Source organism: Lissotriton helveticus, chromosome 3_1, assembly GCF_964261635.1.
Source record: "Lissotriton helveticus chromosome 3_1, aLisHel1.1, whole genome shotgun sequence".
Classification (NCBI taxonomy): domain Eukaryota; kingdom Metazoa; phylum Chordata; class Amphibia; order Caudata; family Salamandridae; genus Lissotriton; species Lissotriton helveticus.
Window position 1 is genome coordinate 43,657,108 of NC_136061.1, and position 25,303 is coordinate 43,682,410.

A 25,303-nucleotide genomic window follows, 5' to 3' on the forward strand; every position below is an offset into this window, starting at 1 on the left:
TGCGGGTGATCACAGCACTGAAACCTAGCAGACATTCAAGCACGAGTGCATATTTATTGGGGAAATAAATGTGGAAATATACTAATTTCAGCTTAATTTTTCCACAAATCCGAAAACGAAATATGGATATATACAGATAAAATAAGCAAAAAATAAATATGGATAAATACAGAAGGAAATGGCAAAAAAATAAATACCATAAAACTGGGAGCTCTAATTATAAACATATCTGTGGAAAAGAATTTGGTGCTGCATTAACCGTAATTCAATTTCATGCGAGATGGGTCATGCTCCATAATACTCCTTACTCTGTTATATTTTAAATTTAGCATAACAAACACAGGTGAACTGTTAAATTGTAAAGGATTTCCACCAAATGAATTTGTGTGTTATAATATATTAACATTTTTAAATCTTTTTTAAAATTGTTTTAAATATTTTATGTCTCTGCGCACTTGAGTCATTGCATGATTGTGGTAATCTCTATTTTACATTTTTGATTCCCATTGGGGTCTTAATCAATTACAACTTTTTGGACTTTTTTTTGTATTTGTGTCTCTTTTCAGATGAGACTTCATTCGAGGCCGGCATCCGTGTCCAGATTCACAGTCAGGATGAGCCGCCATACATCCACCAGCTGGGCTTCGGCGTCTCCCCCGGGTTCCAGACCTTTGTCTCCTGCCAAGAGCAGCGGGTAACCGTCTGTGACCCACTACACTGATGAACTGATGCCAAGGGATGAGGAGGGAGGGGTCTAAGAGGGGAAATGTGTGATTATGTCCAAGTGTCTAGGAATCCAAGATGGCGTCTCTATAGTCATGTGTCCTGACAGGCCTAGCTGGAATAGAGCCAGTAATGGGTCTGGGTACCACCTCACCTGCCTTCCAAGGGCTCACGGTCATGTGAATGTCTCTGCCCAGCCTCTTTGCCTTTCACCGGAACTACACTCCCTGGGAGTGAGCGGGGTCACGCGGCCCGGTTCCCATGACTGGCTTTGCCTCAGTTGGCTAAACTACCACAGTCAGACACCTCAAAGACCAGGACCACGTCACAGACACTTCACAGATCAGGGACCTTGACAAAGAAGAGAGGGCATGTTGGTGTAAATTCCCTACAGAGAGGCACAAGCTAACACTGGTGTCAGTGCTTAATTTGTAAAATCATAAGTGCCAGGGTCCTGTCGCGAGTCCGCTTCCACTTGCAGCGCCCATTGCTGCTGTCAGCATTGCCAATTACTAACTCTCACACTCCTATAAGTGTGACAATTCTTATTATTCCAGACCCCCATCGCTGTAAGAATGGCTTTGGCAGCAGGTATTAGTCATTTTTAATGTATATTCAATTAATAAACTACTGTTGTTCTGTTTGGCTCTAAATTATACAAACAGTGCCACCATGTGGCAGCCTGTCTTAAGTGCTGGTGTTAACAATTAAATGCCAGTGCCGAGCACCGGAAACCACCAGTTCAAATTAAGCACAGCTGGTGTTGCAGGGTCTGGTGATGGTGGTACAGACAGGTTTAGGATAGTAATGGGATCCCGGCTGAGGCCACCAGAGCCAGTTCAGGTACATTCATGGAAGACTCATTGGCGGAGGTCAGGCTTGAACCCGTGCACCTGGAGGTGAACATTGCGTTACGGTTCTAGCTTATGTATGATGAGCCACGTCTATGCGTCTAGTTGGGTGAAATATCTTCCTACTGATGATGTTTGTTGGGTGGGGATTGTTGTATCTGTCTTAATTATTGCGCCTTCCAGTTAATGTATCCCCTTAACACTGTAGGCATCTCTGCTTTAGCCACTTTCTGTGTCTATGTGTAGAGTGGAAGTGCTGAGCACTGGTTCCAGAGCCCTCCTGGCCAGGGACACAGAACTGGTGACCAAAGTGACAGGCTTCTCTGAAATTTCCTTTGCAGCTGAAGTACCTACCCCAGCCCTGGGGGAGCTGTCGGGCGAGTGTACAGGGAGAACAGATCCTGCAAGGGTACGAGACATACAGCATCTCCGCCTGCCGGCTGCAATGCGAGAAGGAGGCCGTGGTGAAGAATTGCGAATGCCGCATGGTGCACATGCCAGGTAAGGTCTCAACTGTGGGGCTGGGAGGAGCATCACTCATCCTATCAGAGGGCCTGTTGTGAGAAGTAGAATCTGCATCTTAGAACCCCAGTGCACTTCATGGTCAGGGACCTGCCTATATTGGTGCCAGGCTGTCCCTCTACATTCCCAATCGCCCTTTGCGGTCTGCTATGCAAAGACGGCTGGTGATCCCTAGATTTCGGAGAGCACGCCTGGGGGGGATGTCCTTTTCAGTTAAGGCCTCAACGCTCTGGAATGGGCTCCCTGAGGATCTCCGGCATATTGAGGAATTGTCCGCATTCAAAAAGAGGCTAAAAACGTATCTGTTTAAACAGTCCTTCTAGTCCCTCCGGTCTCTCATGTTTTCTTTCTCCCACGCGCCAGGACACTCTTGAGTAGCAGTGCCCGATGTATAAATTCCTTTATAACATAACATATCACCCCAGTGCAAGAAGGAGGCCATGGTGACGACGTGCGACTGCCGCACGGTACACATGCCAGGTAAGGGGTCACCTGTACTGTTGTTAGGGGCAACGATCATATCAGAGGCTCCGAGGTGAGAACTAGATTCAGAATCTGAGGGCCTCTGCGCATTTACCCCCAGTGCAAGGAGGCTCTGGTGTCGAACTGCGACTGCCGCATGGTGCACATGCCAAGTAAGGAGTCACTTGTGGTGGGGGGAGAATTAGCGATCATACCAGAAGGCACGGGTGTGAGAACTAGATTCTGAATCTGAGGGCCACAGTGCATATCACACCAATATATCAGGGGGCTTGTATAGCATGGCTACTCGCCTATGAGTGTCTCTAGGTGCTGGAGGAGGGGGGGCGGAGGTGGCTGCTGGGTGGACTTGGTGGAGGATCATTCGGAGAGTCAGGTTTTTAGGTACTACCTGGATTGGGTCAGTGACGTGGATTGCCTGAGGTGGAGGGGCAGGGTGCTCCAGGTCTTGGCGACAAGGTAGGAGAACAATCTTTCTCAGGCTCTGGCCTTGTGGATCTTGGGGAACGAGTCGAAAGCGAGTTGAGAGGATCAGAGTTGTCTGATGGGTACGTGGAATGTAAGGCGGTGGTTCGGGTGTGCTGGTCCTTTGTCATGTAGAGCTTTGTAGGCATGAATGAGGAGCTTGAAGGTGACTCTCTTGTTGACTGGAAGCCATTGGAGTTGTCAGAGGGGTTGTGTAATGTGGCTGCGGTGAAGAATGTTTAGGAGCATTCTGGCAGCGTAGTTTTGGATGTTCTTTAGTTCCTTGATCTGTTTCTGGGTGATGCCGGCGTAGAGTGCATTGCCGTAGTCAAGTCTACTGGTGAGGAGTGAGTGGGTGACCGTCCTTCTGGATTCTGTGGAGATTAATCTGAAAGTCTTTCGGAGTAATCGGAGCGTGTAGAAGCAGGCTAAGGAAACTGCATTGATTTGTAGGTTCATTTTGAGCAATGAGTCGAGTATAATGCCAAGGTTGCGTGCACGGTCTGTCTGGGTGCGTTGACCAGCCCCAGCTGCTGGCTACCAGGCATCGTCCCAGGCTTCAGAGACGGGTCCTAGGATCAGTACTTTGGCCTTTTCTAAGTTGAGCTTGAGGCTGCTGTCTTTCATCCATGTAGGGACAGCCTCCATTCCACTGTGGAAGTTGGTTCTGGCAGTTGAGGGTTCGTTGGTGTGGGAGAGGATCAGCTGGGTGTCGTTGGTGTAGGAGACTATGTTGAGTCCGTGGCCTCTGACGATGTGACGAGGGGAACCATGTAGATGTTGAAGACGTTGAAATGACTTGAATCACTTGACTGATTCAATGCTTGTCTGTTTTGGATTTTAAAATACCAAAGTAGTGCGAATTGATTTACTTTCACTTCACTGCAATTATAGCAAGAAGGGTTGGATTTTTAAATAGATGAATAGTGAGTGTATCAGTTGTTTCTGTGGTTGTGTTTATATTTGCATGTGTCGCCAATGATATATATGGGTTCTGTGTCTGTGCTTTGTATAAGCGTGCCTGCAGGAGTAACTATGGTGTGAGCGTGTAAGAGGCTTTCCAAAATTACTCCGCACTCTGTATGTCTGATTCTAATATACTATTGAACGTCAATCATTCACACACCATATAGCATGTATGGGCCTCGCATGTCTAGTTATTACAAACAAGCATGAGGCTTTGGTCTTATGCCCAGGTGTTCCTTCAGTATTTATTAGTGCATCACACGTCATCATTTTACTGGGTACTAACATATGCACACACACTTGTGTACATACATGCACTCACATGTACACTCCCACATTTATAAGGACTAATATAAGCATGCAAACAGTCAGAATGACACAGGAGGTAAACAATTGCAGACTCACACAGAATACAGACATGCTCCCTCGCACACCTGCGTATGACACAACCAGCTTCTCTCATATTTAGTGCAAGCGCAGACTCACATGACTGCGGAGGGAGGACACGCACACACGCATGTCCTGAAAAACACATCCATGCACGGACCAGCACAGGTATCCAGTAGCGGGCATACACGACTCCCATCCATTGGCAGTCAGAAACATTACTATATATACACACACACACACATGCGCACACATACACCAACACACATGTTTTGTCACACAGAACATCGAGTAGCGGCTGGTGCCACTGCTCAAGTATTCAGCATCTGGGTATCTGTGGCTGTGCACGTGAGGAGAGATGTGCAGGGCGTGGTTGACATTTCACAGGTCAGGGGAGGCAGGAAGTGGCCGCCATGTTGTACGGTGGGCATGGGTGTATTCTGCCTGTCAGGCTTTGGTCTTGGGGTGAGAGGAGCCTACGCTCTTCCTGAACCACTGGGAACCCCTTTTCTATCCGTCTTTGCACGCATGCAGGTGAGAGAGGAAAAGACTCAATAATTGGACGTTTTGCCTCTGATAGGAAGTGACCTCTGCCTGTGGGTGCTCTGCTTCCGGCAGCCAGCAGGAAGTGCCCTCAGTGTTCTCACCTCCTCCCTTCCAGCTTGCTTGGTCTCCTCTGACCAGTGCTGGACCAAACCCTGTGTAGGCCCCGGCTTAGGCAGTGGAAATATCTGGCTCTGGCCCCTCCCCCACCCCCGCTGCTCGCAAATTATCTCCTAATACGCAGTGCACCGGATTTTTTTTACAAACTGACAGCAGTCAAAATATGAGCTTTTAAGAGACAAACTGTTCTGTGAATCTGATGTCTCTGGTTTATGTACTTTAAGTTGTTAATGGGCACATTACATTGATACAGTATTTTCTCCATAGAGTCTTTGATGTAAACTTTTTGTTTATTTGACTTGCCTCATTTCTTTCGATCTTTTGGATTCAATATTTAAGAAAGTGTTGGACTTGGCCCTTATGGCACGTTCACCCCTAAACTTTTTGCTTGTAATGGTGACCTGGTGATGGTGATTTTTGGGTTCTGCGCACTTTCACTGTGTCCCAGTGAAAAGTGTGTGCGCACTGTGAGTGCGTGGAGTAAGATAGGCCTGCCCTCCCATAGGAATGCATGGGGAATGTCTGTGTCCCTGGTAGTTCCTGATGCGTGGGGAGTGCGGGCTTGAGTTTGGCATGTGTGAACTCGTTGGAGTGAATGCTGCGCAACGGTATGTGCGGCTTGTATGTGTCTAGTGGGGAAGGGCCACTTCTAGACATGGCTATGTGTGTGCAGCGAGGGTGCTGGAGCGTGATTGGCTGGAGCTGGCTGGTGAGCCTGGCTCCAGGAAGGCTGGATGGGTCTGCCCGGTGGTGAGTGAGAGATTAGCATGCTGATGGCTGGGGAGGAGTGTACCTGTGTCCTGAATGAGGCTGGGTTTTCCCCTGACAATGCTGGCTCCGCCCCCCTGTGGTGTGTCTAACGACCCTAGCCCCACCAGTGAATAGAGAGGGTGGTTGGGCCATCAAGGGTGCTCCAAGACCAGCTGCGACTGGTCTCCCCCCCACCCTGCACCTTCAAAAAAAGGATTTCACAGTATAAGAAGGGACTGTGTCCCCATGAAAGGGGTTCTCTTTTCTGATCCTGCCAGAGGGGACTGTTGCTGTTGCTGGGGCCAGGAGGACCGCCACTTGGACTGTCTCCCTGCCTGGAGACCCAGTGTGCTGGCTCTGGGCCCAGCCTTGCCCCCCCTGCCTGCCTCCAGCCCCTGCTGGAGCTTGTGCTGTGCCTATAGCACTGAGAGCGCTGCTCTCTGCCCTTCAGCGCTGGGGAGCGCTGAGATTCCTTGGCTAGCGCTTGAGAGCGCTTTATTTGGCTCCTAGCGCTGTGAGCGCTGTATCTTGTCCTGTGGCGCTTGGGAGCGCCTTTCCTTCGTTGTTAGCGCTGCTAGCGCTTTGTGACCGAGCCGGTGCCCACCCGGCATTTGCTGAGTACTGCGGTGCTCGCTATTTGATTTCCGAGTGCCCACCTCGGATTATTGCTATTTTTGAGGCCGGTGCCCACCCGGCATTGCCCCGTCCTGGGATTTTAATTTATCACGAGGGAGCCCACTCCTCGGATAATGGGACCCCGCCTGCCTGCCTGAAGCGAGCCGCCGCGCTGCCCGCGGTGACCCGGAAGTGATCGTTTGCCCGGCCAATCGCTGCGCGGCCCGAGGGAGGGTGACCCGGAAGTCCCGCCCCGCAGCCGAGCAGCAAGAAGAGAAGCAGCCGGCCGTGCCAGAGGCTCCCCGAGTGGAGAGGAGCCCCGCGCCGCCGGAGAGGAGAAGCCGGCTGTGTATCCCGCCTCCCGCAGCACCAGTGAAGTCCCGGTGAGTGCGGGGGCGGGTCCTTTTTGATTCTTCGAGCGGCCCCGTTGGGAGAGGGCCGCTCCAACGTGCGCAGCCTTTCTTTGTGGGAGCAGAGAGGCTCTTGGGGGCAGTTGCCCTTGTTCTGAGTCCCCCGAGAGGGACTCCAACGTGCCTGCCTTTGTGCTGACGAGTCCCGAGAGACTCGAGGGGCCAGGTCCTTTGTTCTTGGAGCCTGCGAGGCTCAGACCCGGCCCCATCGTTCTTTGAGCCCAGAGAGGCTCCCGGCCATATGTTGTTTCGCGAGCCCTGAGAGGCTCGAGGCCAGTTCCGTGTTCTTGAGCCCAGAAAGGCTCTTCAAGTGTTCCTGGGTCCCCCGTGAGGGACCCCCTGCCCAGTAAGGCAACATTCGTGCTCTAGAGCCTGAGAGAGGCTCAGGAGGGTCAGTTCTTGCCCAGAGAGGCTCCTTGTCCACAGTTATCCACGAGCCCAGAGAGGCTCAGCAGTGCCACAGTGGTGGTTCTTGAGCCCACGAGGCTCCAACGTTGTCCTAACTTTCCTGCACCAGTTGCCCAGCACTTTGTGGGCAACTGCTAAGTTTAGGCGTGTGTTCTTGGCTGTCTGCGTAGCCTGCCTAACTTTGGGACACCGGGCGTCCCAGCCCTAGAGAGGCCAGTTGGCCTAGGGACTGCCACAGGTTGTGGCTAATGTGATTCTGGCGCATTTATGATTGATGTGCCAAGGTGATTACTGCGCAATTGTTATTGCTACACCTCTGAATGTATTGTTGATGCATCATGTGTTTTCCTTCCTTACACCTCTGAATGTTTTTAGGCATCATGTGTTTTTCTTCCCTGCACCTCTGAATGTGTTTTTATGCGTCATGTGCCATGTTCTTACACCTCTGAATGTGTTGTTGATGCATCATGTGTTATGTGCTTCCACCCCTACAGGTATTGTGATACTTAGGTGGTTGTTTTTCTCCTAGTGCAGGTGGTGCTAGTGAGGTCCTGGTTACCAGTGATTACTGGTTGTGTGCTATTTTGTGCTAAAGTAAATTTACATTCTATATTCTAAGTGCTATTTCTAAAAGTGTTACTTCTAAAAGTGCTGATTCCTGACAGTGGTCCAGGTGGCCCTGTCTTGTACATATCCCCTGTAAATTCTGCCCGTGCCTGTTGGCACATTGTAAAGTGTGTGTTTTTATCTAATGTGTTTTGGTGTAATACAAAGGCTATTTTTATATAACCTTGTGTGGAGTTTCCTTTGTGGTGGGTCTTGGATGTTGTTGCTGGGGTGCGTGCGCAAATACTTAACTCACATCGCCTCCAAGTTTAGCCTTGCTGCTCGCGCCACGTTACCTAGAGGGTGAGCAGGGGTTATCTTGGTGTGTAACTCCCTTGCCCTGACTTAGGAGTGGTGGTCTCTGACTGACTTTGGCGCAAGCCCTGGCCAGCCAGGGATCCCATTTCTAACATTGGTGGCAAGCGGTGAGGATGAGGATTTGTGTTTGCGTTGTACCACGGTAGCAGCTGGCCGCACTTCAAAGCTCTACATTTTTAGATAACCACATTTTGGGGATTATTGGGTTTTTGGTGAAGTTCCATTATTGCTTCTCCTGAAGAGTTGAACACTCAGACACCACTATGTCTAGTGCAGGAGTGCACTGTTCGAACTTGCTCAGGTGTGAAGATTTAACCACTCTTTTAAATCATTTATCTTAGTGTAAACATGCAAAATTAAACCTTCATTAATTCAATTATACCATCATTGCTTTGATGAACAACAAAAAAATCAACATGATTGAAATTCTTTGATTGTTTACTATTGATTTTCAGAAGTGCATAGTTTTTTCATAGTTTTTCAACTTTTTTAGCTTTTTTTGCAAACATATTAACAATTAATTTTCATTGAAAATATGATTCACTTTTTCTTGACAAATTGTCAAACTAATACAAATACAATACAGCAATTCTATCAGAACTTGCGACGACTCCCAATGCATTTCGATGCCTGAGCATCTTCGTCAGGGGAATTACTGTGTGAGAAAAAATGCTGTATAAGAACACATATTTCGCAACTATTATCATCAAATTACAGTTTGTGCTCATGCTCTACATGATATGTGCACACACTACATATATTTTTTCTTCATGCAGCTGCATTATCTTACTATGTCCAAACGTGCCAGCAACTCAAGCGGTACCGTGATGATTCCTACTGTGGTATACCCTATACATGCCATCAAGTTTAGACCAGTGCACCCAACGTGTGTGTCACATGAACCAGTAACATAGGTGTAACAAATGCTGAAAATGAAAATAAACGTACTCTCCACTCAGGTACTGTATCGCTTATGCCCAAGTTCCGTTAATAAACAACTGTTCCTGGAGACAAAAAGAACTAACATAAATATATCTATCAGTGTAAAATAACCAGTGCCTCTATCACCCTATAAACACCGGCTACTTACTTTCAGATGTCACTGCACAAGACTCGGACCTTCTGTTATATAACTGCACCGTCTGCGGAGCAAAAACAACCCTTACACCATGTATTTTTATCTACTAGTTTCTCAACAACATCCTCATCTAGGAATCGTAATCGTACTCGCCCTCTGACGTACCTTAAAACACTTTCCGATATGTAGACACTGTCTCCTTCATCTGGTCGAGTAACTGAGAAAACCGCCGAACATCGGCATGGCATGCCGGGACGTAATATAACGCCCGTCGTCAACAGAGGACTGGTGCCCCCGCCCCCTTACTCGCGACTTCCAAAAGTGAAATGTAAAATGAACCAGTGCCTCTGATCGCCTCTAAGTGATGCTCCTCTACAGCATGTCAGTTAAAAGTTTATGGATGCCTCTTGAACGTGTCCAGAATGCAAACGGTACAAATGCATTTCACAGTAAACACGAGCACCGAACAGTGTTCATAGAAAGAGGACTGCCGCTTTCAAACAAAAACTTTATTGAGAATGCTATATCACCTCACTATTTCAATGACATTACTCGTGCCCCTAGCCAACTATAAGGGTATTAAATATAAGAAGATATCCAATGTCGACAACAGTGTGAAAAACTATAAATAATCCTAAAAAAATGTAAGTAAAACAAACTATCAAAAATGAAAGTATGCTAAATGTCATGTGCACAAGCGTTGGTGGCGCTTAATCAAAACTTAATCCTGTATTAACAACTCACTTATAACCACAGGAACATATGTATAAAATTTGTACATTATACACTCATAAGTAACACGCAAATTCGATTTTGTCATTCAGCCCACCCGGTTTAACGGTGTTCAGATACCTCATCCACAATGTCTCCCTTTGAGCTATTCGCACGTTGGGATCCACATGGGGCTCGACCAATACCTGCTCTAGTACAGTATATCTTAGTTGGGGGATGGTGTGCTGCCTCTCTCTCCAGTGTTGTGCCAAACTTGATTTCTCGTTTCCTAGTCTTATATTTGACTTATGCTCAGTGATCCTGATCTTAATTTTCCTTGTAGTGCGGCCTACATATACTAGGCCACACGGACACTTGATGGCATATATTACTGAACTTGTATTACAGTCAGAAGTAAGTCTGAGTTTAATCTGTTTCCCTGTATGTGGATGTGTGAATGTTTCTCCCATCAGTACATTTCCACAGTGTCCGCAGTTAAAACATTTACGCATCCCTTTAGCCTTCTCCTGAATTGCCTTCACTTCTTTATGTTTCAACAGTTCCTTGAGATTTTTTGATCTTGACAGTGCAAAAATCAGAGTGTCAAAAAATACTGTTCTGAAGTCTTCTTCCTGCTCAATTAGCTCCCATCTCCTCAATATGCATTTCTTGATCTTCGTTGTGAGCATGGATTGCTTCAAAACACAAACTTGTCTTTTTGATGATGTTTTCTGGACTTTTTTCAGTAAGACTTCTCGTGTGTTTGATGCAACTTTCAATTTTGCTTCAGTTAATACTTTATCTGGGTATCCTCTATTGATGTACTTTTGCGCCATTTCCTCTATATCCTCTGTGGCCTGTGTTTCATCACTACTGATCCTCTTAATTCTGGTGAACTGCGAAAGTGGCAGATGATTCTTCAAGCTTTGAGAGTGAAAACTAGAATAATGCAGAGCATTATTTCTGTCGGTCGGTTTCTTGAATAATTTTGTAGTGATTTGGTTTCCCAACTTTGTTATGGTGATGTCCAAAAAGTTGATGGTATTCTGATCAATATTGTTGGTGAATTTAATCCTAGGATGACATCCATTCAAAGTCACAATGACCTCTTCCAACTGTGATTTGGTCCCTTGCCAGACTATCAAAATGTCGTCTATGTAACGAACATACAGTTTTAAATGTTCAATCCAATCCAAATTCTCCAAGATATGAGACTGTTCAAACTTAGCCATAAAGATGTTTGCGTACGCAGGCGCCCCCGTGAACCCCATGGATGTTCCCGTCTTCTGAAGATAGAACTTGGAAAAGTATCCATGATAGAGACAAAATTGTAAAATCTCCAATAAAAAGATGTTCAATGACTCCTCATAATCACTCCTTAACAGCATCCACTCCACCGCTTCTATACCCTCCCCATGGGGGATTGACGTATACAGTGCAGTCACGTCGATTGTAGCCAACCATGTTTCACTCTCACTTGATATTGCTAAATTGGCAAGTTTATTTAGACAGTCCGTGGTGTCCTGTATGTACGATACCCACTGTTGCACCAATGGTTGCAAATAGTAATCTAGAAATTTTCCTATTGGCTCATGAATTGAACCGCATCCTGCCACAATGGGGCGGAAAGGTGGGTCTCGAGCATCCTTATGCAGTTTAGGTAGCATGTAAATGTGAGGTCTTTTTGGATATTCAGTGATTAAATATCTGAAAGTCTTTTCGTTGATCCATCCTAAGTCTTTTGCTTTCTTCAGGATATCGTGCAATGCTGTTTGAAAAGTCACAGTAGGGTCTGCATCCAGAGCAATATAGGTATCGGTGTCGTCCACATGGGATGAGACTTTTTGGTTATAGTAAACGGTGTCCATAACCACCAGAGCACCTCCCTTATCTGCAGCTTGAAATGTTAAATCCTGGTTGTTGCTCAATGCCTTTAAAGTTGTCAGTTCTTTTTTTGTCAAATTCGTGATCTTAGGTACATTCTTGTGTGTATCTACCAGATCCTTCTTCACTAATAACTCGAATAAATCCAAGGTTTTGTGTGATGTGGGAGGAATGAAAGTACTCTTAGGTTTAAACACTCTAGCCGATGCATCGGTATCAGGCATTTGAGGTACATGATGAAAGAACCATCTGAGACGAAGTTTCCTCATAAATTTATATAGCGCTATTTCTGTCTCCAATGGTTTGGTGTTGTACGTAGGTACGAAATACATTCCTTTGTTAAGAACCTTCAATTGACTGTCAGTGAGTTCTGTACTTGAGATATTTACCACCAGATCTCCTAGCGGTTTCTCCCCCTCGGCTTGGGCTTTATTTGTTGATCCCTGTCCCCTCCTGACCCGTTTGTTTTGCTTGCTTCGTCCTCTTGAGGAGGATGGTCGCTCCTCTGGCCCGCCTCTAAAAAAGGCAGCCTACTGGTTCCACTGGTGGATGCTCCATTTCCAGTCATTAATGTAGAGCTCGTAGTTGATACTGGCGGTCTATTAGGCAGAGTATCCTGCTCTGTAGCCACACTTTCCCCCGATGAGGCCTGTGTTTTCTTAAATGGGCGTCTCTGGGCGTATACCTCTGCCCACGTATACACTTCGTCCAGCTTATAATCAATCGTATCTCTACGAAACTTCCTCAACTTCCTCTCGTGTACCTCTTTTTCATGTGCATCCATGGTCTCATTGATGTCTTTGAGTGCTTGATCTAACTCTTCCTCCGTCATCCGTGATTCCAGATTGGTCTTCAAGTCCTGAATCTCAGTCGCTAGTTCTTTAAGGATGTCCGATAGTTCCTCTATTATTAGAAGTATAAGGTCGAGCGAACATTTGTTTAAAATTGAATACCATTTGACCATGAATGGTTTATTGAATTTAAAAAGCATTGGTTTTAAGGCGATCCTCAGTCCTCGTGGGATCCGTTTAACTCGGTGGTACTGAATAAGCGTGGAGGCATGAAGCCTCTGGTTCACCTCTTTTCTAAGAGTATATTGCAATTGCTTGAGAATTTTGCTAGTTGCGCCTGGGGCTGCTTGAAAAGCCCTAGTTTCTTTGATCAAGGAATATATACTCGTTGCTGCTTCATCTGTGTAGCCTTTTACTTCTGCTTGATTAGCTGTTAAGTGCGATATTTCTTCAAAATTCATATTTTTTGGGGTGCTGGTTACAAGTGGGGTTAATAAGTTATGAACAAAGAAGTGTGTGTAACCAGGTTACACACACTTCTTTGTTCTCCTGAAGAGTGTCATTTGATAATTGTGTTCAGTACATTTGTCCTCCGCCCTCCTTCCAGAGTTTGGTACCTGTGTCGCTTATGGTCAGGTTGAGAAGTCAGGGGTGGTAGAAACTGCCTTACCGATCCAAGGGGAGGGTGTGTGTGGATGAATGGTGTGTTTTCCTGGACGCATGAGTATGAGTTCTCTTTGATAAGGAGATTGTTGAAGTCTTGGAATTGTGTACTCTTACTTCAGATTGTTAGGTCCCTTATGTTGCACGTGTCTGTGAGCATCCTGTTAAGATGGAATCTTCTTTTAACCTCTGTGGCCTGTTTAGGTACAGTATGCATGAGTTGGTGCAGTTTTGTGAGGAGAGAGACATCCCAGTGAGTGAGTCAGACACCCAGTCCAAGCTTAGGGATAACCTGATCCTATGGCAGAAGGATGACTGGGAACGTGAGCACAGTGAGAAAGAAAGGGCCCGGGCCGCACGCCATGAGGGTGGTGGGTCTGAGGGGAGCCCTGGAGAGTCTGGAGAGTCTGAAGAGGAGGATGGAAATGACAGTGGATGGGCACCAGCAGATAGTGAGGACCCCATAGATAGGGAGTCCCTTGCTGGGTCCAGCGTAGGAGGCAGCGCCTCATCCCTTTCCCTGTCCCCAGAGGCGAATAGGAGATTAGCCTTAGAGGAAAAAAAGGGTTTATGGGCTCATGAGTTGAGTCTTAGGACATTGGCCCTTGAGCAACAAAGGCTAGAGACTGAGAAGGTCTTAGCGCAGGAAAGGATGGCGGAGGCTGAGAGGGCCTTTGCCAGAGAGGGATTAGCTCAGGAGGGTAGATTGTCCCCTGAGCGCAGTTTTAATTTTCTGGATTCCCCAGGGAGGGTTGAGTCCAGTGGTGGCAGCTATATAGATTTCAGTGCAGAAAGTCCCAGTTCCCAGAGTATGGTGCCTGTTTCCCCAGAGGAGGAGTAAAGGTTGAGATTCAGGGGCAGTAGGAAACTGTCTCACCAGGCTTGGGGAGAGTTTGTGGATGAATGTCAAGATGCACTGTCTGATTGGTCATCGGTTCACACAGAATCTGATTTTGTCAAACTGTTTGATCTGGTTCTCAGAGAGCAGGTGCTCAGTAGTTGTTTGCCAGGGTTGCGACAACACCTGTTGGACTATGGGTTGACTGATCCAGACACCCTGGCAGAAGAAGCAGACCGCTGGGAAAGTGCCAGAGGTTCTGTAGAGTCATTGGAGAGTGAGTCCAACAGTAGTGGTACAGATATCTTCCAGCCCAGCGTGGTGGAAGAGGCTCAGTGTAGCCCAGCTAGGTCCCAGTATAGTGAGAGGGGTGGAGAGGCTGACTACCTGGCTCAGTGGAGCAGGAGTCAGTGGGTGGCTGAGAGCCCCCAGAGACCCGAAGCCCTGTCTCAGAACCGGGGTGGTTTCTTGAGGGAACACCAGGTTGGGGACCTAGGCTGTCCTGTTAGCACATTTGAGGAAGATCTCCTAGTGAGTAGAGGACCTGGAGCGTCTGTAACCAGAGCTCCTGGGGTTCTAGAGTCTGGCAGTACCGCTCCGGTAGGGAGGGTACAGGAGTCCAGCGCAAGGAGTGATTGGGGAAGAGTATGTGAGTCCCCAGAAGTCCTGGAGTGCCAGGCAATTGTTCCACCGAAGGTTTTAGACCAGAGGTTGGGAGGCCAGGTTCAGGATCCGCCTGACCTGAAGGGTAGGACGTCTGTAACCAGTGTCCTGACCAGTTCTTCTTCCAGAGGTTCCGCCCCAGTTGGTAGGGAGCAGGACTCTGGAAGGGGGTGCAGAGGGTGGGAGAGCCCACTTCTGACCCCGGTGCAACCTGAGGGGTTAAACCCTAGGTTGGGTGAGTGGTGTTCTGAGGGTACCCCTCGCAGGAGGAGGAACCCTAAAAGAAGAGGTAAGGGGAGGAGAGCCTTCCCCGAGACTCCTGGTCCGCCTGAGGTTGTAGACCCTAGGCTGGAGAACCAGTGGCAGTCTAGCCCTGTCTTGCAGACAGGAAGGGTGGAGAGTGGCTATTATGTGCCTGGGGTTACTACCCCCCACTTTGTGAGTAGGCAGGATCCAGTGGCACCTGGGTGGCCTAGGGCCTGGTCCTGGCCGAGGGCAGCTGGAGAGTACCAGCGGGGTAGCCCAGTTAGTCCCTACAGTAGTTTTAGAAGGAACCCCAGGGGTTCACCGTGGCATAAAACAGGAGGGTGTCCCTGCAGTTGCGGGCCCGCGTCCGTGTTTTATCGCCCCAAGCAGGGAAGCCCATCACGGTGGTGATTGTTCTCCCCTGCGTTTTGGCTGGAAGGGGGTTGTGTTGGACTTGGCCCTTATGGCAGGTTCACCCCGAAACTTTTTGCTTGTAATGGTGACCTGGTGATGGTGATTTTTGGGTTCTGCGCACTTTCACTGTGTCCCAGTGGAAAGTGCGTGCGCACTGTGAGTGCGTGGAGTAAGATAGGCCTGCCCTCCCATAGGAATGCATGGGGAATGTCTGTGTCCCTGGTAGTTCCTGATGCGTTGGGAGTGCGGGCTTGAGTTTGGTATGTGTGAACTCGTGGGAGTGAATGCTGCGCAACGGTATGTGCGGCTTGTATGTGTCTAGTGGGGAAGGGCCACTTCTAGACATGGCTATGTGTGTGCAGCGAGGGTGCTGGAGCGTGATTGGCTGGAGCTGGCTGGTGAGCCTGGCTCCAGGAAGGCTGGATGGGTCTGCCCGGTGGTGAGTGGGAGATTAGCATGCTGATGGCTGGGGAGGAGTGTACCTGTGTCCTGAATGAGGCTGGGTTTTCCCCTGACAATGCTGGCTCCGCCCCCCTGTGGTGTGTCTAACGACCCTAGCCTCCCCAGTGAATGAAAGGGGTGATTGGGCCATCAAGGGTGCTCCAAGACCAGCTGCGACTGGTCTCCCCCCCACCCTGCACCTCCAAACAAAGGATTTCACAGTATAAGAAGGGTCTGTGTCCCCATGACAGGGGTTCTCTTTTCTGATCCTGCCAGAGGGGGCTGTTGCTGTTGCTGGGGCCAGGAGGACCGCCACTTGGACTGTCTCCCTGCCTGGAGACCCAGTGTGCTGGCTCTGGGCCCAGCCTTGCCCCCCCTGCCTGCCTCCAGCCCCTGCTGGAGCTTGTGCTGTGCCTATAGCACTGAGAGCGCTGCTCTCTGCCCTTCAGCGCTGGGGAGCGCTGAGATTCCTTAGCTAGCGCTTGAGAGCGCTTTATTTGGCTCCTAGCGCTGTGAGCGCTGTATCTTGTCCTGTGGGGAGCGCCTTTCCTTCGTTGTTAGCGCTGCTAGCGCTTTGTGACCGAGCCGGTGCCCATAATAATGGGGACCCCGCCTGCCTGCCTGAAGCGAGCCGCCGCGCTGCCCGCGGCGACCCGGAAGTGATCGTTTGCCCGGCCAATCGCTGCGCGGCCCGAGGGAGGGTGACCCGGAAGTCCCGCCCCCGCAGCCGAGCAGCAAGAAGAGAAGCAGCCGGCCATGCCCAAGGCTCCCCGAGTGGAGAGGAGCCCCGCGCCGCCTCCCGCAGCACCAGTGAAGTCCCGGTGAGTGCGGGGGCGGGTCCTTTTTGATTCTTCGAGCGGCCCCATTGGGAGAGGGCCGCTCCAATGTGCGCAGCCTTTCTTTGTGGGAGCAGAAAGGCTCTTGGGGGCAGTTGCCCTTGTTCTGAGTCCTCCGAGAGGGACTCCAACATGCCTGCCATTGTGCTGACGAGTCCCGAGAGACTCGAGGGGCCAGGTCCTTTGTTCTTGGAGCCTGCGAGGCTCAGACCCGGCCCCATCGTTCTTTGAGCCCAGAGAGGCTCCCGGCCATATGTTGTTTCGCGAGCCCTGAGAGGCTCGAGGCCAGTTCCGTGTTCTTGAGCCCAGAAAGGCTCTTCAAGTGTTCCTGGGTCCCCCGTGAGGGGCCCCCTGCCCAGTAAGGCGACATTCGTGCTCTAGAGCCTGAGAGAGGCTCAGGAGGGCCAGTTCTTGCCTAGAGCCCAGAGAGGCTCCTTGTCCACAGTTATCCACGAGCCCAGAGAGGCTCAGCAGTGCCACAATGATGGTTCTTGAGCCCACGAGGCTCCAACGTTGTCCTAACTTTCCTGCACCGGTTGCCCAGCACTTTGTGGGCAACTGCTAAGTTTAGGCTTGTGTTCTTGACTGTCTGCGCAGCCTGCCTAACTTTGGGACACCGGGCGTCCCAGCCCTAGAGAGGCCAGTTGGCCTAGGGACTGCCACAGGTTGTGGCTAATGTGATTTTGACGCATTTATGATTGATGTGCCAAGGTGATTACTGCGCAATTGTTATTGCTACACCTCTGAATGTATTTTTGATGCATCATGTGTTTTCCTTCCTTACACCTCTGAATGTTTTTAGGCATCATGTGTTTTTCCCTGCACCTCTGAATGTGTTTTTATGCGTCATGTGCCATGTTCTTACACCTCTGAATGTGTTGTTGATGCATCATGTGTTATGTGCTTCCACCCCTCCTAGGTCTTCATTTAAGAAATTGTGGCCCCACTCATAGAAAGGGCCATACATTGGACTTAATATTTACCAATCACCCTTTAATACACTGCCACCCTCCCAAAGCCATCAGTTGGTCAGATCATAGCCTGCTGGAATTCTCCTTTTTACTACTTGAGAAACCCCCGGACCGCTGCGCCAATTTGAGTATTACCAAAAGGTCGTGGCATAAAATTACTCTGGACTCCTTTAAACAACTCTGGAGAGAGCCAACAATCTCTGACTCTGACAATGTTGAAGTGGCTCTATCCAAATTAAATAACACCCTTCTGGATATTACCAACTTGCTAGCCCCTCAAAAGACTGTCAAAAAACCTCTGACCACCAATAAAGAACCATGGTATTCTGATTCATTAAAACTGGAGAAACAAAAATGTAGGAAGCTGGAAAAACATTGGAGGAGAAATCACTCTCTTGCTAGCAAAGAACTTTATCAGCAGGCTTTATCCTCCTACCATAAAAACATTAAAAAGGCAAGGAAAGCCTGCCTGTTGTCTCAGCTTGATGGAGCGGCCAACTCAACTAAGGAACTGTATAAAATTCTTAGGACCTTCGCCAACCCCCTGGCCTGTGAAAGTTCTGACACTTTCACACAAGAGTTGTGTAACAACATCTCCACATTCTTTGAGGACAAAATAGACACCATTTACAATAAAATTCTTATCAAGCATCCTAACAATTTGGAAGTCCCTAGCACTTTGTGCAAAGAAATTCCTACCGAGACCCTTGAAGTCTTCCCAGAAGTCACAGAAAGTGATATACTTACCCTCCTGAGTAATGTGAAATCTGGTTCCCCTCGGGATCTTCTCCCTGCCAGAGTAACTAATAACCTGAGCAGCTTACTATGTCCTATCATCATGAAGATCCTCAATCTCTCTTTCACAGAGGGTAAACTCCCGCAACAGTGGAAAGAGGCAGTTGTGAATCCGATACGCAAGAACACCACCTCCCCCTGGACGGAACTCTCCAACCTTCGCCCCATCTCTCTTCTGCCCCTCCTGACTAAGTTGGCTGAGAAATTTGCTAACTCTCAGATCTCCAGCTTCATAGAGGCGACAGGGGGCCTGGACCAATCTCAATCTGGGTTCAGGCCCAACTACAGCACCGAATCTGCTCTCCTCTCCGTGACCGACAACATCAAGATGTCACAGGATAGAGGAGGATCAATGATTCTGGTGCTGTTAGACCTGTCAGCAGCTTTTGATACTGTGTCACACAAAATCCTGTTGAACAGACTTCAAGGAGTGGGCATTAGAGGCCAGGCGCTTGCATGGCTGGAGAGTTTCCTATCTGGGCGTACACAATCTGTCAGCTTGGGCCCCTATCATTCCATCAGTAGGGAGCTCACCAAAGGGGTGCCACAGGGCTCATGCCTAAGCCCCACATTGTTCAATGTGTATGTGGCCCCCCTTGCTGAGATTGTGAGGAAGTACGGATTCACACCAGTGTCGTATGCCGACGACACCCAACTCCTCTTCCCTTTCCATGCCCTCAATGCTAATGTTAGGGAAAAATTTGCGGAAGGCATGAGGGCCATCTCTAACTGGATGGCCTCCAACTACCTCCAGTGTAATGTCGGGAAGACAGAGGTGATGCTTTTTGGTAAAGCTAGCATGCTCTGGTCTCCCGACTGGTGGCCCCAAGACCTGGGACCAGTACCTTCCCCAAAATCCACTATAAAAAACCTAGGAGTGAAACTGGATCAAAATCTAACCCTAAAGGATCACGCGAACGTGATTGCTGGAGCCTGTTTCCATACCATTGGCTTACTCAGACGTATCTTCCCTCTTTTACCTGACATCTATAGGAAGACACTGGTACAGACCCTTGTAATAAGTCGTCTTGACTATTGCAATGGGCTCCTGATACTAGCCAATGAGGATGCCATCAATAGGCTGCAGGTGGTCCAGAACACGGCGGCCAGATTGATTCTGAACGCCCCCCCTAGAACTCCTTCTGGACCCCTGTTGAGAGAACTTCACTGGCTCCCGGTACGCCAACGGATCAAATTCAAGATCTGTTGTACTGTCCACAAATGTCTTTTTGGAAGTGGCCCCAGATACCTAGCCCAACTATTTCATCCTTACAGACCGGAACGTGATCTACGGTCCAGCAACCAGCTCCTGCTTAATTCTCCTTTTATTAAAAAGACCAGACAAGGTGGCCGCGCCCTCTCCTCAGTGGGGCCAACTCTGTGGAACAATCTGCCCCTTAGCCTTAGACAGATCTCCCACCACCTTACATTTAGGAAAGCACTAAAGACCAATCTGTTCACTGCTATATAAGCCTTCACCTCCTCACTACGCATCATCAGTTCACCGGTACTGTTGCTATTTTGTCACCTGTGCTTGCGGCCATAGCGCGGAGATAACCCTTGGGTTCGATTCTGGCGCTTTATAAGCATTTAAATAAATAAATAAATTGTGATACTTAGGTGGTTGTTTTTCTCCTAGTGCAGGTGGTGCTAGTGAGGTCCTGGTTACCAGTGATTACTGGTTGTGTGCTATTTTGTGCTAAAGTAAATTTACATTCTATATTCTAAGTGCTATTTCTAAAAGTGTTACTTCTAAAAGTGCTGATTCCTGACAGTGGTCCAGGTGGCCCTGTCTTGTACATATACCCTGTAAATTCTGCCCATGCCTGTTGGCACATTGTAAAGTGTGTGTTTTTATCTAATGTGTTTTGGTGTAATACAAAGGCTATTTTTATATAACCTTGTGTGGAGTTTCCTTTGTGGTGGGTCTTGGATGTTGTTGCTGGGGTGCGTGCGCAAATACTTAACTCACATCGCCTCCAAGTTTAGCCTTGCTGCTCGCGCCACGTTACCTAGAGGGTGAGTAGGGGTTATCTTGGTGTGTAACTCCCTTGCCCTGACTTAGGAGTGGTGGTCTCTGACTGACTTTGGCGCAAGCCCTGGCCAGCCAGGGATCCCATTTCTAACAGAAAGCTTGATTGTAATGTTCTTTCAAGATCAAATCAATATTATTTTGGTCCGTTGTCACAGGCCCCTAAAAGGAGCGGGCCCATAGGCCGTTGCCTACTTAGTTATCCAGCACTGGCTGTGTCACCTGGATGGGGAAGGGGTGTGCCTCATGGGTCTGAGGGCACACACTCCCCCTCCTCTCACCTGGTGAAGGTGATGTGCCTCAGCTTGGTGAGGGGGCTTGTGAGGCTGATGCCAGTCTCTGGCGCACCAGCAGCGGGTGGGGATGCCAAGCCAGTGAATAGGTGATTACCGGTTGTTCATCTAGCTAGGGTTCTAATATCCTCATTTGACAGTGGATGGGCCTGGAAGTGCCCACAAGGCTGATCCACAGAAGAAGTGCATGGAGGGGTGGCATGCTGTAGGGGCCTCCTGGAGTGATCATTATGGAGCACGTCCATGAGAAGAGGGCATATCCTGCAGATGCCATGATGGATGCCAGGGGATGTTCCAGGGGCACAGAAAGAGGCCTCGATTCCCACTTGTGTGCTGGAGGGGTGACAAAGTTAATGCACACACACTCAATCCCTATCTAATGTTTGGGTATAAAGACTACTTCTAAAATGTCCACCAAAGTGCAGTCAGCCACAGTGCCTGACCTCAGCTTTGCCATGCCAACGGACACAGACTTGTGGCAGTGAGGTGGATGCGTATACAGAGCAACTTCAAATAAGACCCGGTAGAAACATATAGAGCACGCTACTCACCCGCGAGGGTCTCAAGGCGCTTGGATGTGGGGGGGGGTCCGCTACTGCTCGACGAGCCAGGTCTTGAGGTGCTTCCTGAAGGCGAGATGGTCGTGGGTCAGGCGTAGGTGGGTGGGGAGGGTGTGCCACATCTTGGCTGCTAGGTAGGTGAAAGATCTTCCTCCGGTGGTGGTTCTGCGGATCTGTGGAACGGCGGCGAGTGTGCGGCTGGCGGAGCGGAGCTGGTGGGTAGGTTTGTAGAACGAGAGGCGGTTGTTGAGGTATTCGGGACCCATGTTGTGGAGAGCTTTGTGTGCGTGGGTGAGGAGTCTGAACGTGATCCTCTTGCTGACGGGGAGCCAGTGCAGGTCTCTCAGGAGGGCGGAGATGTGGCTGTGTCGGGGGATGTCCAGGACGAGTCATGCGGATGCGTTTTGTATGCGCTGGAGTCTTTTCTGAAGTTTGGCAGTGGTCCCTGCGAAGAGAGCGTTCCCGTAGTCCAGCCGACTTGTGACGAGGACCTGGGTGATCGTCTTCCTGGTTTCAGTGGGGATCCAGCGGAAGATCTTTCAGAGCATGTGGAGGGTGTTGAAGCAGGAAGAGGTGATGGCGTTGACTTGCCTGGTCATCGTGAGGGAGGAGTTGAGGATGAAGCCAGGTTGCGTGCGCGGTCCGTGGGCTTGGGGGGGTGCCCAGAGCTGGGGGCCACCAGGAGTCGTCCCAGGCAGAGATGGATGGGCAGAGGATGAGGACTTCCGTCTTGTCTGAGTTCAGTTTCAGCCGGCTGAACTTCATCCATTCTGCGACATCTTTCATTCCTTCCTGGAAGCTGGCCTTGGCGGTGGCGGGGTCGTTGGTGAGGGAGAGAATCAGTTGGGTATCGTCGGCGTAGGAGATGATGTTGAGGTCGTGCTTGCGTGTGATGGCTGCACGGGGGCTCATTGTAGTGGGTGGGGCTGACCGTGGAGCCTTGGGGTACGCCGCAGATGATCTTGGTGGCTGCTGCGCGGAAGGGCGGGAGACGGACTCTTTGGGTTCTGTCGGAGAGGAAGGAGGTGATCCACTCCAGGGCCTTTCCTTGGATTCCGGCGTGGTGCAGACAGGTTGTCAGGGTGCGGTGACAGACCGTGTCGAAAGCAGCTGATAGGTCGAGGAGGATGAGGGCGGCGGTTTCCCCGTTGTCCAGCAGGGTTCTGATGTCGTCGGTGGCTGCGAAGAGGGTGGTCTCGGTGCTGTGGTTTGCTCGGAATCCGGACTGTGATGGGTCAAGGGAGCCGTTCTTCTCGAGGAAGGCGGTCAGCTGCTTGTTGACGGTTTTCTCAATGACTTTGGCGGAGAAGGGGAGGAGCGAGATGGGGCGGACGTTCTTGAGGTCGGTGGGGTCTGCGGTGGGTTTCTTCAGGAGGGTGCTGATCTCCGCGTGCTTCCAGCTCTCCGGAAAGGTGGCGGATGCGAAGGAGTTGTTGATGATGTCCGGGAGTTGGGGTGCGATGATGGAGTCCGCTTTGTTGAAGATGTGGTGTGGACAGGGGTCGGTTGGGGAGCCGGAGTGGATGGTGTTCATTGTGTGGGCGGTGTCTTCCGTGCTGATGGGGGTCCAGGTGCGGAGGGTGGTGGTGGGGGGCGCTGGTTCGGTGGTGGGGTCTGTGGTCAGAGGGCCGAAGCTGTCGTGTATATCGGCGATCTTGCGGTGGAGGAACATGGCGAGGGAGTTGCAGAGGTCTTGTGATGGCGTGATGGCGTTGTTGCTGGCGCTGGGGTTGGAGAGCTCTTTCACGATGGTGAAGAGTTCCTTGCTGTTGTGGGCGTTGTTGTCCAGCCGTTCTTTGAAGGATGACCTTTTGGTAGAGCGGATCAGTTGGTGGTGTTCGCAGATGGCGTTCTTGAGGGATGTCATGTTTTCCGCTGATTGGTCGTGGTGCCAGGCTTTCTCGAGGGCACGACAGGATTTCTTGGAGTCTTTGAGACTGTTGGTGAACCAAGAGGCTTTTTTGCTGTCAGGATTGCTTGGGGGGTTCTTCAGTGGTGCGAGGGCATCGGCGCAGTCAGTGATCCACTGTGTGAGGTTGCGGGCTGCTTCGTTGGGGTCCGTGGAGTTGGTGGGTGGGTTTTGGCTCAGGGAGGTAGTGAGCTGGTCGGTGGTGATCTTGCTCCAGCATCTTTGGGGAGCTTGGTGTGGTCGGTGGTGGGTAGCTGTTTTCCTGACTTTGAAGTGGACGCAGCTGTGGTCGGTCCAGTAGAGTTCGGAGGCATGGTTGAAGGAGACGTGGTTGCTGGAGGAGAAGACTGGGTCGAGCGTGTGGCCGGCTCGGTGGGTGAGGGTGTTGATCAGTTGCTTGAGTTCGAGGTTGGCGAGGTTGTCTAGCAGGGAGGTGGTGTTGTTTTCCTTGTTGTTCTCCAGGTGGAAGTTGAGGTCCCCTAGGAGGATGTAGTCGGAGGAGGCGAGAGTGAGCGGGCTGATGAGGTCTGCGTTGGCTTTGCTAAAGTGGGTGCGTGGTCCCGGGGGTCTGTAGATGAGGGTCCCTCTGAGGGTGGTCTTGGGGTCGGTGTGTATCTTGAAGTGGAGGTGCTCGGCGGTGGTGATGGCGTCATAGTTGTCGGTCGTGATGTGGATGGTGTTTCTGTGGACAATGGCGATGCCCCCTCCGGTTTGGTTGACGCGGTCCTTCCGGATGATCTTGTAGCCGTCCAGGATGGCTATGGCGATGTCGGGGGCTGAGGAGGCGTTCATCCAGGTTTCCGTGAGGAAGGCGACGTCCGGCGCTGTGGAGTCAAGGAGGTCGCAGAGTTCGATGGCATGTTTGTGGACGGAGCAGGTGTTGAGCAGGATGCACTTGAGGTGGTTGTTGCTGGTGCCTGGTCTGGCGGGTGCGGTGCTGGTCCGGAGGTTGGTGAACTTGCAGGCACGGCAGGTAAACGCTCCATGGGTGTGTTTCGGGGTGGCTCGGTAGCAGGTTGGCTGTCGCCGGTGTTGAGTGCGAGCAGGGTGGTGGCGTCGTAGCTCCGTCGGGTGGGCTGGTTCCGGTGGGGTCCAGGGGTTCTGGCGCAGGGCGCAGTCTAGGCGTGGACGGGCACAGATGGGCTTGCCTTAGGCGCTCCTTCGGCGCACCAGCAGCGCGCCTGCTGCGCGCGTCCGTTGAGCGCCCGCTTCGCTATCTACCACCGCTTCGCGGCCTCCATATGAGTGGCACAAGGAGGGAGGAGCAGCTGGCAGCTGGGAGGTGGGAGCGGGGCGGCCAATGGGAGAGAAGGGGTGGGGCCGCAGGGGCTCAGCGGCGGGGCAAAAACGGCGGGAAAAGACGGCGTGAGAGGCGGCGAGGGTCACGGAGGGAGGGGGGGAAACAGAAAAAAAGGGGCGCAGAAATGCGAGCACAGGGGTACAGAAACGAAGGGAAAAGCAGTCAAGTGGCGAAAAGCGGCAAAGCGGAGGTCCGATCACACAGGGGGCACACGGGTACAGACATGAATCACAGGGGCACAGAAATGCGAGCACAGGGGTACAGAAATGAAAGGGACAGCAGTCAAAATGGCGAAAAGCGGCAAAACGGCAGGAAGGAGGTCCGATCACATAGGGGCTGCGTGCCGGTTGGGGGGAGCGACCTGCCTGGTGACAGGGTCAGAGGTCGCTCTCTACCACCGCTTCACGGCCTCCATATGGGGGGCACAGGGAGGGAGGAGCAGCTGGGAGGTGGGAGCGGGGCGGCCAATGGGAGAGAAGGGGGTGGGGCCGCAGGGGCTCAGCGGTGGGGCAAAAACGGCGGGAAAAGACGGCGTGAGAGGCGGCGAGGGTCACGGAGGGAGGGGGGAAACAGAAACAAGCATTTGCAATGCAATAGGTCTCGCATTAGGAAAGTTTGAGCTATTGGTATTGTAAATGACCAATTTTTTATTTATGTGTTGGTTTTGAAAATAGCAAAATTAATAGCTTTGTTATTTACAATGCCAATACTTTT

General features: G+C 50.4%; 1 protein-coding gene across 1 annotated transcript in view; it reads left to right on the forward strand.

Moving 5' to 3' along the window:
* ASIC4 (acid sensing ion channel subunit family member 4) overlaps positions 1-25,303 on the forward strand; it is a 1,267,902-nt gene that overhangs the window by 1,188,771 nt on the left and 53,828 nt on the right. The window contains exons 3-4 of the mRNA XM_078683499.1: positions 567-694; positions 1,916-2,075. Coding sequence (XP_078539625.1) covers positions 567-694; positions 1,916-2,075 — 288 coding nt within the window. The remainder of the gene's footprint in view (positions 1-566; positions 695-1,915; positions 2,076-25,303) is intronic.